Source organism: Thermomyces dupontii (genome assembly GCF_041956625.1).
Source record: "Thermomyces dupontii strain NRRL 2155 unplaced genomic scaffold VTN31scaffold_1, whole genome shotgun sequence".
Taxonomy (NCBI): Eukaryota; Fungi; Ascomycota; class Eurotiomycetes; order Eurotiales; family Trichocomaceae; genus Thermomyces; species Thermomyces dupontii.
Window position 1 is genome coordinate 3,720,454 of NW_027192307.1, and position 15,106 is coordinate 3,735,559.

The 15,106-nt window shown below is 52.8% G+C and overlaps 5 protein-coding genes across 5 annotated transcripts; 2 read left to right on the top strand and 3 right to left on the bottom strand.

Annotated features, from left to right (window-relative positions):
* Nucleotides 1-816: 816 nt before the first annotated feature.
* On the top strand, nt 817-2,364 carry VTN31DRAFT_1400 (uncharacterized protein; the record flags this gene model as incomplete). Its single annotated transcript, XM_069401454.1, has 2 exons — nt 817-1,149; nt 1,225-2,364. 2 exons carry the CDS (start codon nt 817-819, stop codon nt 2,362-2,364), a joined length of 1,473 nt encoding a protein of 490 aa, XP_069264256.1.
* Nucleotides 2,365-3,630: 1,266 nt separating this feature from the next.
* Nucleotides 3,631-4,913, bottom strand: VTN31DRAFT_1401 (uncharacterized protein; the record flags this gene model as incomplete). The annotated part of the gene is made up of 2 exons (XM_069401455.1): nt 3,631-4,256; nt 4,307-4,913. 2 exons carry the CDS (start codon nt 4,911-4,913, stop codon nt 3,631-3,633), a joined length of 1,233 nt encoding a protein of 410 aa, XP_069264257.1.
* A 3,722-nt stretch (nt 4,914-8,635) lies between these two features.
* VTN31DRAFT_1402 (uncharacterized protein) lies at nt 8,636-11,092 on the bottom strand (the record flags this gene model as incomplete). Its single annotated transcript, XM_069401456.1, has 3 exons — nt 8,636-10,056; nt 10,139-10,344; nt 10,398-11,092. The coding sequence occupies 3 exons, from the start codon at nt 11,090-11,092 to the stop codon at nt 8,636-8,638; spliced, it is 2,322 nt and encodes a 773-aa protein (XP_069264258.1).
* A 490-nt stretch (nt 11,093-11,582) lies between these two features.
* Nucleotides 11,583-11,913, top strand: VTN31DRAFT_1403 (uncharacterized protein; the record flags this gene model as incomplete). The annotated part of the gene is made up of 3 exons (XM_069401457.1): nt 11,583-11,604; nt 11,672-11,761; nt 11,819-11,913. The coding sequence occupies 3 exons, from the start codon at nt 11,583-11,585 to the stop codon at nt 11,911-11,913; spliced, it is 207 nt and encodes a 68-aa protein (XP_069264259.1).
* Nucleotides 11,914-12,227: 314 nt separating this feature from the next.
* Nucleotides 12,228-13,983, bottom strand: VTN31DRAFT_1404 (uncharacterized protein; the record flags this gene model as incomplete). Its single annotated transcript, XM_069401458.1, has 2 exons — nt 12,228-13,788; nt 13,853-13,983. 2 exons carry the CDS (start codon nt 13,981-13,983, stop codon nt 12,228-12,230), a joined length of 1,692 nt encoding a protein of 563 aa, XP_069264260.1.
* Nucleotides 13,984-15,106: the final 1,123 nt, after the last annotated feature.

Below are 15,106 nucleotides of genomic sequence, written 5' to 3' on the forward strand. Positions count from 1 at the left end.
TGCTGGAGAAGAGATCCCTCCCCACCCGGACGATCCTCGACTCGATCAGATCTCTCAAACCAAGAACGTCACTGCGCCATTGGCAATCAACCAGGAACCAATTACACGACGGCGCCGAGTCCTGCTGAGCTCGCCGTGGACGGGATACCCGCGTGCTTTCGTACGACCAGCAGAGGAACTGGCGGCATGCGCATGATCTATGCCGTGTCTTCCTTGCCATTGCCCACACACATCACACACATACACGACGGCATATCCTGTCTGAATTCGCAAGTGTGATTTGTGACTAATAGGGGCAATACAGCTCGTGTTTGATTTCCCAAAGGGCATGGATGGGCTGACCGCCTCGCTTCAGTCGTGATCTGACTGGATGTTTGAACCAGCATGTCCCTCCTACTCAACAAGAAGGTGGAATGGTTTTCATTTCATTCTGCTCGCCAAGTTGGCCAAGCGGCGCGGGACGGGAAATGTGCGCACTTCGGTTAAGGTCAGTCGAGGCATCAAGGCCAAGGTATGACAAGGTCCAGGGCTGCATTGAAGCCGAGCAGAGAGAGAGATCCGCGCCGAACTGGTCCGAAAACTGCCTGAGGGAGGTGCTTCTGTGATTTTAGATTTATATGTACGTCCATAGAAGAGAGTTATTGGATTTAGTGTTTGTCAGTTTCTACGCTGCAACTGGGATCATCTCGATGAAACTGGAGACTTTTTTTCTTGATGCGATATCCTGTGTTTAGGGCTGGAAAAAGAAACGTCGATCTCTCATTGGCACATTAAGACTTGTTTTTTTTTTTTTTTTCTTCTTTTTCCCTTTGAACCATGATATCAGTGCCTTCCACTACTCCGGATAAGCCACGGTACCGATCAGCCTGTGAACCCTGTCGGCAATCCAAGGTGAAATGTTCTGGAGGAACCACTTGCATGCGCTGCAGTAAGCATGGATTCCCTTGCCACTACAGCATTGCCAGCCGCGCAGGCAAGCCCAAGGGAAGCAAAAACAAGGCGACCCTGAGAAAGCTCGAGACTCTTCAAGGGAAGGGACCGGATGATCAGAAGAGTGGCAGCAATGGGGCAGGCGAGGCAGCGAGGAAGACGAAGACGGTGATATCAACGGCTTTCTTGAGTAGCAAGGATGAGTTCCTGCATCAGCAGGTGAGCCCGTCGTCCCTTTTTTTTTTTTTTTTTTTTTTTTTTTTTCGGTTTGGCTTTCAGGCTAACACTGGCCAGCCATCACGTCCTCCTGGTTGTGAGACCATGGCGACAGAACTGGACTCGGCAAATACTGGTCCCAGTTCTATTCATATGGCCGACATGGACATGGACCAGGCGGCACTCGCCTACCTATCACCCATCTCGACAAGCCCGCGAAATAACCACTTCATGCCGGACCTGTCCGTGGCGACGGAATCCGGTGATCCCTTATCAACAACATCGTCGGGGATCAGCGACGCTGCCGCGTACCTATCGCCAGTGTCCACCGATCAGATCTTTGACTTTTCACCGCCATCATTCCACCACAATTCCTTCACGGAGCCGCCCACGCCGGTCGAGTTCTGCTGCGACTGCCTTGAGAGGCAGATCCTCAGTCAAAACAAGCTGTACTTTCTCGAGCAGGACGTTGCATCTGCGTCTGCATCAGCATCCGTGGTGGGCGGCGGCCGGCTCGACATGATGGTGGACACGATGCTGTCTTCGTTGGCGGTCTGCCAGAGGTTCGCAGAGTGTCCCGTTTGTCCCAAGGAATGCCCCAATCTGCTGATGTCGCTGTCGACGCTGGAACGCGTGCTTGCCGTACTGGGGCAGATGATGCCCTTCTTTCGTGGAGGGTGCTGTTCCAGTGCTGGTACTAGTGCCCAACCCGCGGCGGCTCCTCCTGCTTCATCATCGCCGACCGAGCACGGCAACATGTACCCCATGTGTCCAAAACCCGCGATAATACACAATCCCAGTCCAGCGGTCCATCGCGTCCTGCGCAAGTCCAGGGATCTTCTCGCCACACTGCGGACGATCATGGGACTCCCGCCAAACCCGCTGCTGGTCGAGGGAAATCATCAGAATCCTCCTGATTACATCCATCAGGGCCATCACGGCGCATGGCAAGCAAGAGCAGGTCCAATGGAGCACAGCATGAACACCCTGGCGCTCGGCCTGACGCACGATTTCTCGCCGCCCGAGTACGAGTACGACTACAGCGTCGAGGACGAGTGGTTGGCGGGCATCGCCGTCGTCTTCGCGGGTGGACGCTACCAGACACAACAGACAAGGTACGACCTATCCAACCCGGGTGGGAATCTGCGGCAGGCGATTGCGCGGTGCGAGGTGATATTGGAGAGTCTGCATCGGGAGTGGGCTGGGCAGCCAGCATAGTAGTAGGTACTACATTGGTATCGTTGACCTTTATATATATACAATCTCATTGATCTCGTGATCGCCTCGACTCGTACTCCCATTCCTTACCCTCAGGAAAGCTTGGATGAATGATCGTGGCAACCCCCGGTTCCTTCTTCGTTCCTGCTTCTATTTTTGAACTAATGGTTATAACAATATTTCATGGCGATTCCCACGGAGCAAGGGGCAAAAAGAGCGGGATCATCCCATGCTCAACGGACATATATGTATATACACTGGTCCCTGCAGATCACACCGTGGGAGGTGGGAGGCAATAATATATATATACATCATAGATAACCCACGAAACGAGCACCGTTCCGGACTGCAGCGGAAGGGGCCCGTCTGGTTCATGTAGGTACCTACCTAGGTACATACCATTTCCGCGGTCGAAGAAGGTAACTAAGTGAATTTCTATGTTCTGTCTTCTGTCCCAGCGGAGGGGAATCCATGGGCAGTGTGATGAATCAAACTTTTTTTTTTTTTTTTTTTTTTTTTTTTTTTTTTTTTTTTTCGATTCTTGTTTTCCCTGGATGAAACACGGAACCAAAGCAGCAATTCAGGCACCAAACTACATAAAAGAACTTGAGTTGAACATGTAGCTACCTAGGTAGTTAGTTAGGTAGACAAGATGTGTGTTGCCACACCAGAGTCGACTCGTCTCGTCTCGTCGCCATAAAGACACGACGCTGGTTTCAGCAATGATGTGTGGTGTGTGCGCGCGAAAGCCAGTCGGGTTGGCCCTTGGTTCGGCTCGGCACTGCCACGTTTGGGGATCTTACTTCGCTACATAAACAATATTGAAACTTAAGAGACGAGACCTCTGCTCATTATAACCTGCGTTCGAACTTCAAGTTCAAGCCGGTAGTGTTGAAATAGTACATGCATAGTATGCTTGTCATCTTGCCTCCCTCCCAAGCATTAAGGTTCATGTCAGATCAGATCAACCGAAAGCCTCCAACTCCCGAATAAATGCGACGTAACATTCATCATCAGGATATTTATTTTTTTTTTTTCTTTTTTCTTTTTCTTTTTGCAGAAAGATTTTCAGACAGCCCATCCATATGAACAACAACGCCTTCCTCGTCTTTCGAAAATTGAACGTAATGAACCGCCCCGGCAATATAAAACAAATAGTCGGCGATGTATGTGCAGATGATTTCTTTTTTCTGGAATCCGATTGCAAAGCGAAGAATTATCCGGGCAAAGTCGTGAGTCGTGTCATTAAAAAAAAATTACCTCCGTTCAGTAAACGGCGACGAAGGGATCCATGACTGGCTGGGAAGGAGCATGTGGCTTCTCGGCAAGACCCGTCATCTGAACGGGGGTCCACAAATTGTATGCCGGGTCCAGAGCCATCGACGTCACCTGAGGTTCGAAGACGAGCCCGTCATCCGAGTCGCCGATCCGCTCCGACACCGACGACACGGTGGAGTTCGTCTCCCCATCCGTCAAGGAGGTGTCCGAAACGGCAGAGTCGGAGTATTGAGCGTTGGCCAGATCGGCCGGTGGCACCGGCGGATAGCGGCAGTAAACATACGGAGCCAGTTGCTCGGGCTTCTTGGCAGCAGAGGTGGTGAACCTTGGGCACTCCAGGATCAACCGACGCAGCTCCGGAATGGTGATGCGCTTGGCCGGATCGTACTCAAAGATGCGTTTCAGGATGGCATTGAGCTCCGCGGAGATGGGCAGGATGGTGCGCAGGAAATCAGGGTCATTCAGGTATGCCCGGAAGGTGTTGTCCTCGATCGAAGCACGCTTCCATGGGTTGCGTCCGCAGGTGAGGTTCACGAGGATAACACCCAAGCTCCAGACATCATTCGGCGCCGAGGCATAGCTGGAGAATGGACGGGGGTTTGGCTGCTGGCATTCTATTGGCCATTAGCAATAGTCGAGGCGAGACAGTTGGCATGGTGCATACCTGGGGACATGTAGAAAGTCGACCCACAGCCGAAATCGGGGGTGTGCGCTTCCGTGGTGGCAAGGCCAAAGTCGGCCAGCTTGACGGTCATGCCGCCGTCGGTGACGAGAATGTTCTCCGGTTTCAAGTCCCGATGATAGATCCCCATAGAATGGCAGAACTGCACAGCATCTAGAATCTGCAGGAAAGCACGCTTTGCTAACAGATCATTCCCAACGAAGAGACCGCGTTCCGTGATGCTGGAGAAGAGATCGCCCTCAGGACAGAACTCCATAATCACGTATGTGCAATCGACGGAATCCATAATGCGCAGCAACGACACCACATTGGGGTGCGAGCTGGCAAGGTGATGAAGTTTGATCTCCCGCTGCTGGAACTTGCGCTGCCTAGGGTCCAGACCGGCCTTGTTCAGAGCCTTGACGGCATAGGGGATATGGGTGTGGATGTCGACTGCGGTGTAGACGACGCCATAAGCGCCCACACCGATGATACTTGTCAGCTCCAGACGATTGGCCAGCAACAATCCTAAACGGCTCTCCGGGGTACAGGTGCGAGGCTGTTGTTGTGGTTGGGACGGCGGCGGAGTTGGCAACATTGCAGGATACATCACGCGCCTGGTCCGCGGCCGAAATCCAAGACGGGTCTCGAATGGAAATCTGACCAGCGGAGGGAGCTCTCCCGGCAAACCGTCCTGGTCCTGGGCAGATAATAAAGGGGGGCCTCCTGGGAAGAATATTTCCTGGTGTCCAGCGCCACGGCGTTGGTACTAGATTTCCGGATAGGGAAGGATAAGCACTAGTGGCAAAGTGGATTCAAGATTTCCAGTGCCACAGAGGCGATACCATGGGTTGTATCGTCTTTGCCGGCACGTGGAGAAGAAGGGATAAAAAAAAAATACAGAGCACCAAATCAAGAAATGGTCAATGGAAAGAAGCGTCACGGCCTGGAAATTTCTAGGCTGATTGGAGAGTACTGGTACGCAGTACTTGTACCCTCATCCACAAAGGCGGAAAGGATGATGGCGGTCAAGGAACAGCACCTGGCGGATTTCCGGAATGGGTAAAGGTCAACTGGCCTCTGGAGAAACATGCACGGTGGAATTGCGCACAGTCCGGGAATTGAGGGAAAAAAAGGAAAAAGGAAAAGAGGAAAGGAGAAAAATAGGAAACCGGAAATCGGTTGAGAGAAGGATGGACTGGAAGCCGGGTTCAGAAAGAAAAGAATGGAAGACGAGGAGGACGGCGGAGAAGGAGGAAGAGGAGGAGGAGGAGGAGGAGGAGGAGGAGAGGATGGAGGCGGAGGAGAGGCTCAGAGGAAAAGAAGCAGCATGATGGGAGAGGGTGAAAGGAGGAATAAAACTGTGGAAAACCGCGTGCAGAGGGAGTCAATGGATGGATTGATTCGGAAGTTGGGGGCAGGGCAAATAGGCAATTGGCAATTCTTGAGCAAGCCGCCGCCCGCTCGTTGCGGTGATTAAGTTAGTGTGTGTGTGGGTGAAGAGGAGAGTTTTAGGGCGGGCCTTATTTTGGAAGGCATCGAACCCTGGTTGAATCACCTCTTGGGAAAAGGGTCTGGAGCAGAGAGGGCCGGGGGAACACGGGGTCCTCGTCCATGCCTCTGGATGTATGTACAGTACGGAGTATCCAGTGGAGTTCCAATATTCTTCAATGCGCTGACTAATAATGGAGCCAACTGCCCACTTGCCAACACGGGCGAGCTGCCTGTGGCGAAGCGCTAGCTTTTTAGTTTGGATTTTGGATTTCTTAGTTTCGAGACTAGCCGTTGAGAGGCGGAGCGGATAGGCTGCAGAGCGCAGTGGCAAGGTCCAGAGCTGGGATGATGGAACTCTGGGTGACTGATGGAAGTATGTACGAGTACATACCTACTTACTGGAACTGTGTACAGAGTACAGTGTAAGTCACACGATGACGCGGTGACTGACTGATGCGTACAATCCCTACTTTCATTCCATTGATTCCAGGGACATGGATGAAACCGGTCAAGTCACGCAAATCAAACATGACTCATCTTTCAAGTCCTTTTTAATCGCGGTGGCGTGACGGCCATTCATCTTTCTTCTTGGTGCAAGTGTGCGCTGATACGAGGGCCGGTTCTAAGCGCTGAGTCCACTCGAGAGTCAACCGCCCACCGACTTGACGAGTCCAGTCGCTGCAATTGGTGCCGCCGTTAGATTGACATTTGCTTAAACCTCTGCAAGTGCAATCTCTCAACCACGCTTCCGAGTCACCGCCAGAGAGACCAGGGGCTCGACCCTGGCCGGGAAGTGTTTCTTGCCGTCGGTCGAAGGCAACCACACATACAGCATGCATGATCACTTGCTCCCATTCTGCGTCTCTGCGACCTGGTTCGATGCTTCGATCCCCGTCCGGCGCGTTTTATTTGATTAGATCGCAATGGCGATGCACGAGTGCAGGTCCTCTGCGGGGAATCCATCAATCAGAAGTTCGGCGGTGTGATTATGTCAGCAATCCCCTAGAAGCCAAGACGCCAGCCTCAGGCCAAAACTATCGCTAAGATTTCTGACGTCAAGATGGATTGTACCGGGTTCACTGTCTCCCTATCTCCACTGATACAAACTTTGTACGAGTAGTTACCAGTCCTAAGGCCATCCATGATGTCAAGCTCTTTCAAACCAGATCAAGGATAACCTGCCTATTCCGTCCGTCCTCGATCCAGCATTCCAGGTTCTCCCTTCTCATCGACCAGAGGCAAGAAAACAAAACAAATCCAAAACAAAACAAAAAAAAATGACACTAAAGAAAAAGTGAGGCAATCATCGGCGCTTGGTGGTCCGTGACTCTGAGCATATCAACAGTGGACCACCTCAGGCCCCCATCAACAACGGATCGACAATAACCGCAACCAGTGGAGTCGTCTTGTCAACCATGGCAGAACCATCATTGGTGCAAATGCACACCTCCCCCGTTCTCGGAGTCTCCAGCTGACTGGACAGAAGATGGTGGAGAGGCGTGGTTATCCTGGCCAGAATGCGCAGCAGGGCATGACGTGGACGGAGGTCTGTGGTCAGATGGGCAAACATGGCAGATGCATGGAAGACCAAGACACAACACACATAAGTTACACACACGCACACCGAACCTCAACTAACCTTCCCAAGGCGAGGTTTTTGACTGATCCAATTCTGAGTATCTGACTCGCCAGACAATCCGAGCGCAAGCCTGAGGCCAACACCTGGACTGAAATTTTTTTACTTGATTAGGTTACTTCTTTACCCGATCCGTTTGATTGGGAAGGATTCTCGATCGAAGGCGGTGTCTCATCTCGCAACCTCCTTCAGCTGAGAAAAAAAAATTAATTTTAGACACAACTCTTTGATTGGAGATCTTGTCAGTCATGTGAGCGGTGAAGATTTTGCCTTTTTTTTTTTCTTTTTTCCTTTTTTCCTTTGTTTCCAAGTCCAGGAAGGGGATCATCGCGTTTTCTTCAACAGCTGAACCAGGAACTTTGTTCTTTTTCTTGCAAGGGAAGGAAATAGAATAGTAAATTCAACCTGGTCACGAGGTCCATCTCTGAGCCTGTACATACACTTCTCCGTCAACTACGAGTAATCCTTGGGCTGACCGAATTCAAGCCGTCGGTGTTTGGGCAGAGATCAGATCCTTTTTGGGACTGATTGATGATGGATGTTGCAGGGTTGATTGGACACTGCATAACGACTTACTCCTAGTGCACACCCCGTCGAGTCGAACTACCTACCTTACCTATGTACCCAACCTCGTAAATACTTGTGATAGTTAACTATGATAACACCACCTTAAACCTGTCATTTGCAATATGCAAAGGGCAAGGGCAAGCCTCGGGGCGGGAAAGATCCATGGAAGATAACCTAGGAGGTGGTATGGTAGTAGTAGTGCCCCAGTGCCCGAAGCTGTGCTACGCCAACAACAGTCGACCCAAACGTACCTAGTTATACACGGGCACCAGGAGGATCAATAACGCTTTTGCTGCGATGGTTCCTGTTGGCCGTAGTCATCATACAAGGAGACTAGGGAATACATACCCGCGCGCGGGGCCCCCAGCCACGAGGTCAGGGGTGCACTGGTATGGGTACGAAATAGAAGGGTGAATGCTACACTGTCCAGGAACAGGGTCAACTGATCAGATTTATGAGTATAACATGGATGGAAGCATGGTGGAAGGCTGTGATTGGAACATACGAGTAAGTACATACATAACCTAGTGGAAAGGAACATTCAAAAAAAAAAAAATATCTGTCTATTCTGAACCATAACCTGCCATACAAGGTTGTGCTCCGACCGGAGTTACACTCCCAAGGAATCAGCATTATCATCGCTTCCCGAAAAATGGGTGCTTGAGCGCCTCAATCGGCGTACATCGCTTCTCCGGATTCAACGCCAAACACCGATCAAGCAGATCAACAAACAACGCCAACTCCTTACTTTCGCTCTCGCTCATCCCCTTGGACCCTTTGCCCATCAGCCGCGTCTTGAGGTCCCGCGTCGGCTTCTTAAAGTCTAGCACCTTCGTCACCACCCGCCCCGTCACCTTGTCCTCCTCCGTGCTCTGGAAGTTGAGCATCTCGTCAAAGTGCATTGGCGTCAGGCTGCCCCGCCGCAGCAGCTTCGGCGGCAGCTTGCCCCGGCACTCCATGATCGATTTCAACATTCCGTTATTGTTGCGGCCCGTAAACAGGATCTTGCCCGTGTACAGCTCGTACAGCGTGCATCCGATCGACCACATGTCGATCGCGTAGTCGTAAGGAATCCCGAGAATGATCTCCGGCGCCCGGTAGAACCGACTCACCAGGTACGGTGTCACCTCGCTCTCCGACGCCGGGCTGGCCGATCCCAAATCGCAAATCTTGAGAATGTTGCGCTGCTCGTTGACTAGCAAATTGTCCGGTTTGAGATCGCCGTGCAGAATGCCGCATTTGCGGAGGAGGCTCAGGCCCAGAAACATCTGCTGCGCGTACGCCTTGATGGCCCGCAGGTTCAGTCCTACGTCTCGCCCAAACTTCTTGAGTACCTCCCGGAGGTTCATGCTGAGATTTTCAAACACCATGCACAGATGGCCTTTGTGCTCAAAAAACCGCTCAAATCGAATCACGTGTTTCTTGTCCTCCGGATCCGCGGCACGTAACTGCTGCAGGATCTCAATCTCTTTCATTCCGGCCTTGCGCATCGTGTCATTTTGCCGGACAATCTTGACGGCCACAAGCTTGCCCGTCTTGGAGTCGGTCGCTCGCACCACAGATGAGAACATGCCCTTACCCAGATTCTGCTGCACGTGATATCGTCCGTTGATCAGCTCTCCAAGCCGCACAATGTAGTAGCCTTCCGGATCGTCCCAGTTGTCCATCATGCTCATATCGAGCTCCTGGGCCTGCGGAGCCGGCTTGGCGACCGTCGTTCCCTGCGCCGGTTCCGCTTCGTCGGGAGCAAACATGTCATCATCGTCCTCGGCAAACATGTCGTACGGATCCTTCGTCTGCGCGGGCTGCTGCTGAGCCTCTGGAACGGGCATGTCCCGTCGCTCTGGCTTGGTCTCATCGTAGTCGGCCGCAGAGATTTCGCCATTGGTCCGTTTGTCGTGTCGTTCCTGGTCTTCTCTCATGTCCTGAGTTGGATCGTAATCTGCAGCGGACGGCTCGTCCCTTTCGAATCCATCCGTGACGGTCGTCGCATTGGCCAGCTCGTCGTCTTTCGCAACGGCAAAGGCAGAAGCTGAGACGGGTTCCGCAACAGGATCTGAAGTGCGCAAAAGTATCGGAAACGCGATCGTTAGCCCAGACAGGTCGTACCATCGATGTTAGGTTGAGGAGACACTAACCGACTGGAGTTGCTGGACTCTCACTGCGCCCGGCGCCCGGCGAATCGACCTCGGGCTTTTCCAAAGTCTGCACTCGTAGCGATACTTGCGCCTGAGTTCGGTATTTGGCCATGATGGCCTCGCGACGTTTCCGCCGTGCTTCGAGTGCCGCTTGTTCGTCCAGCGGCTCGGCTGGTTCGGCTGCTTCTGCAGTGCTGGTTTCCGGCCTGACCCATGTCAGTGATGTAACATACAAAAAGTGATGCACGAATGGACTTACTCAGATTTTTCCTTTTCTGGACGGGCATCTTGTGTGCTCGGAACTTGGACCTGACGCTCTGGTTCAGTCTCTGGTTTCACATCCTGAGCGGCAACTGGGGTAACGCCCCGCGCGCTCACTGACGACGGTTCAGCAGAAACTTCTCTCTGCCGGGACGACTCGCCGGAATCTAGCTCATCGTACCGCTTGGGCTTGCGCACTTCCCGATACGGCGGTGACCGGCTGCGGGTCCTCCGGCGCTTGTCTCGGCGGTCGTACGAGTAGCTGTCCGTGTACCGGAGATCGCCATAAGACTCATTGTCTCTGTCGTAGTCCACATAGCCCCGGTAGCGGCCGGAACGATCGCGATCGCGCGGGTGGTCATCATCTCGGGAGTAGTACCGCGGCTCGTACCGACGGGAGCGCCGATCGTCATAGACAGGGTAGTCGTCGTCACGGTATTGCCGCTTCTCGCCTCGCGACGAGCGGTAGTAGGGAGACCGCGATCGGGACCGGGACCGGGATCTGGGCGGCGGCTGCCGGCGAGGCGGCGGCGATCTGGGAGAGTAGGATGATGATCTATGTCTGGTGCGACGGTCAACATGGTTGCCACGAACGGAAGTCTGCGACGTAGTTGCCTTCGTCTCTGATCCTGAATCGATGATCTCGCCCTCGGACGGGGTCGAGCTGGGAGATCTCGATCTGCGGGAAGACATGGCCGCAGTCACGCGTTGCGGTGTTGCAGGCAGTGACTGATGGACCTTGTCTGGTCTTACTGATGGGTCTTTTTTTAAGACCGGTTATCGGGTTAGCGTATGACTCGTTGATAGCGAAAGGAGAAAATGGAAAGTTTCGAGAAGTCCAACCGGCTATTGAGATATGCCTAGCTCCTCAGCCTGCAAAATTCACAATATCATGACAGTCTAACCACCTTGATAGACGTGCTGCAGATGTCGCCTGAAGATTTGGATGCTTTTCCAGTTTCCAGCGCAGAGCGATGTTGAAAAGAGAAGATGGATGCCATTTCTGGTTTAGTGTAGTTTACTACTTCCCGTCATTCCGATTACGGTAAAGCAGTTCTCCAATTCAGATCCGCACCGCCTGGAATGCTCCAGTTTTTCCCTTGCTCTCAGCGAATCTCATTCCGCAGAAGCGCGTTGCCGATTCCTTGGAAGATCAGGGTTCTATCATTTTGATAGGTGCAAAATGGGTGGCATAAGCCGAGAAGGTTTCCTCCCATTCTGAGGCTGGTATTTTTCAAGACCTGCAAACTGATCAGTATCGGGTGTGTACAGGAGGCAAGGCTAAGCCCTTGAAGGCTCCAAAGAAAGACAAGAAGGAGCTCGATGAGGCAGATCTCGAGTTCAAGAAGAAGCAGCAAGAAGGTTCGTCGATCCCATGTCACTCGACCACTGCGAACTAATTATCTGTGTTCCAAACAGAGGCAAAGGCCCGCAAGGCTCTCGCGGAGAAGGCCAAGGGGAAGGGTCCTCTGAGTACTGGCGCCCAGGGTATCAAGAAATCTGGCAAGAAATGATTTACCGAGCCAGATTGTGCCTTGCGAGGTAGATTTACGATTGACGATTTGAACGATATATCAACGAACAATGGGCGACGAATTTTTGGCATAGATTGAGCGTTCCATTTTTTTTCTCATGTTTATAGCAATTGCAATGAGATTTCGTTGTCCCTTTCTATATACAATCCAGCATCGCAACATCAAGGGTATCCCTGACATCGTCCCTAGCGCCATGCGTCCCTTGCTTGGAATATCGGCAAGCATCATAACAACAAGAAATGAACGAAGATGATGAAGATGCAATGTACAAATGCTAAATAAAAGTCATGCAATCACCTCAGCTCGTCAGTGGTCACTCGTCTCACCCACAGCGTACTCGCCTCGTACGCATCCAGCTCATCCCGCTTGCGATACGCTCGAACGACCTTCATCCCGAGTTCGTGATCCTCCTTGCGAATGTCGTCAAGTTCCGCGTTGAGGCTGGCCACAGTCCGTTTGACCTCCTCGCGCGTGGCGAAGTCGCAGGCTACGGAGCTGGGCTTGATGACCTTGGTGAGCTCGTAGATGATGGTGTTGATGTTCTCCCTGCGGATGGCCAACTCTCTTCGTCTTGCCTCCATCGAGTTGATGCGCTGTTGAATATCGGCGCTCTTCGACGGTAAAGAGTTGTCTTTGCTGTCGGTCTCCTTATCTGTCTCTGACTGCGACGGTATTGGTTTGCGAGTGGTGCTCTTTGCAGAATTGATAGCACTGGGCACTGGCCGCGATCTTGCCATGATGGATGGCGACTGATTCGATGGTTGTGTATCGGACTTATCGGGAGATGAGACGTCCTTCCGGTTCACATCAGGCTGAGCAGGTGCGGATGAGGTCGTGTCGACTTGAGCAGGAGGAGATGAGGTTGCTTCGGGCGGAGTTGGCGATGGAGAGGTGGCGTACCGGCTACGCAGGCCGTATTTGACGTCCAATGCTTCGCGATGGGTGGACTGCTGAGATTGATTCTCAGACGGGAGATCGGAAGACTGGACTCCCCTGGGGTGCTTGATCGTTGCTGAGATCTTGTTGCCAGTGATTCGGCCGAATGATGAGGAGTCGATCGCAGGTAGCGGCTTGGAGGTAGCTGGGGATGAGCCGGACTGCTTGCCTCGAGATGGCCGTCGCTGCGGTTTGGGGTTGCTGTGAGCCTGAGGCTCTGCTGTGATCGTGGTCGTGACCGTACTCTGGAACCCTGCAACAACGGTTGCAGGGTTAGAGGGCTCCTCATGCTGCGCATGCGACATTCTTCGAAAGTTTCTGGTGAACTTGGTCTGGATTGGAGGGACTATTGGAGTCCGACCGCTTGCACCTTTCCACGGTACTCGCGGTGGTGGGAGCTCCTTGGGGAGTTCCTTATCCTTTTGTATTGAAGACGGGGCTTGATGGGGTGTCTCCCCAGCACGAAAACGGGAATCAGTGGATGAGGCTGTCACTCTGGATCCGGGTGGATTGGCAGGACGGGTCTCTTCGAAACTCCGCCGGTCCGGCACGTTGCTTGGATGGTACGACTCCGCATGGTCCTCCGTTGGCATCGAGTCGCCTGCGACGTTCCTACGAGGCCCAGGAGTCTGACTTGGCTTCTTCTGGACGTCGGCGAAAGGATCTACATCATCTTCCTCGATTGGAGAAACATCATGGTGACTGGGCACACTGTACAAGTTATACTGATCAATGGGGGAGTCTGGAGGGGAAATATCCACGTCGCTGTCACTGATGCGGTATTCAGGGGACCATGAACGATTCCGCTGCGAAGCTGTTGCATCCATTGCGAAAGGGGTCGGGTGCACCGGCCCGCCATCTGCGCTGGATTCAAAAGACGAGGACATCGGCGGCGGCGGTCCATCCAGAACCGCGTCCCTGGACGCGTATGTTAGTTTCCGAGTCTGACCGGCAGCATTCGCTTTTTGGGAAATGCGCATACTCGGGCAAGGGAGGCAAGTCCTTGGATTCTCTGAGCGCGAAGGGCACAGTGCCCGAGGTGGGCTGCGGCTGCGGATTTACAATTGGGCCGCTGATGCGCAGGTCGCGCGCACGAGACATTTTCTTCCACATGTTGGTGACCGTCAAACTTGTGTCCGGAGCGCCAGCGCGTCAGAGGTCTTCCGCCCTTTGATCGCGATGTATCCGTTCCTCAGTCGCGGACTGGAGGCATGAGATTCCAAGGCTTAACAGAGATCGTTCGCCCAAGAACCGCGGTAGTTCCTGCAGTATGACGCACGCCAGTCATAATTGGTAGACAAAGGCGCACTGCACCTCGGCTTCGGTGGGCGAATCCAGACTCCCACAGACAAGGAGTGACTGGAGAAGAAAAATTGCCCAGGAGAGCAGGGAGGAGACTTTTGCTTCACCCGGGACTCCCGGTGCTTTCTGGGAAGGAAAAATTAGGTACGAGTAACTAACTTGGGACTTTGTGAATTCCTGCCAGCCGTGATTATTTCGGCTTCCTGTCAAGGTACATACATAATAATAATAATACTTAGTTAATAATTAAGCAGAGAGCCAACACTATCGTTAGTCATCTCCCGGCGCCGTTTCAGCATCAAGCCGCTCGACGCTTCTATCCAGTTAATTTCCCCAAAACAGTTTCGGCCCCTGACTTGACACTGCCAGAAATAGGGCGCAAAGTCAACTTGTTAGATTACGGACTCGGCTTAGGTCTATTTCCGAGTCAGCATGACCCGTTCCGGGCGTATAATAGTCTACTGTACATAACTAGAGAGTAGACTGCAGCCAGCTGCCAGCCAGTCTCAGTTCCACAGGCTGTTGCCAAGCCGCTGGAAGCATCAACGAATCATCACCGTTCCCTAGTAGTCATATTCCTCTTAACGGTTCGGCTGCTTCTGCAGTGCTGGTTTCCGGCCTGACCCATGTCAGTGATGTAACATACAAAAAGTGATGCACGAATGGACTTACTCAGATTTTTCCTTTTCTGGACGGGCATCTTGTGTGCTCGGAACTTGGACCTGACGCTCTGGTTCAGTCTCTGGTTTCACATCCTGAGCGGCAACTGGGGTAACGCCCCGCGCGCTCACTGACGACGGTTCAGCAGAAACTTCTCTCTGCCGGGACGACTCGCCGGAATCTAGCTCATCGTACCGCTTGGGCTTGCGCACTTCCCGATACGGCGGTGACCGGCTGCGGGGCCTCCGGCGCTTGTCTCGGCGGGCGGACGGGA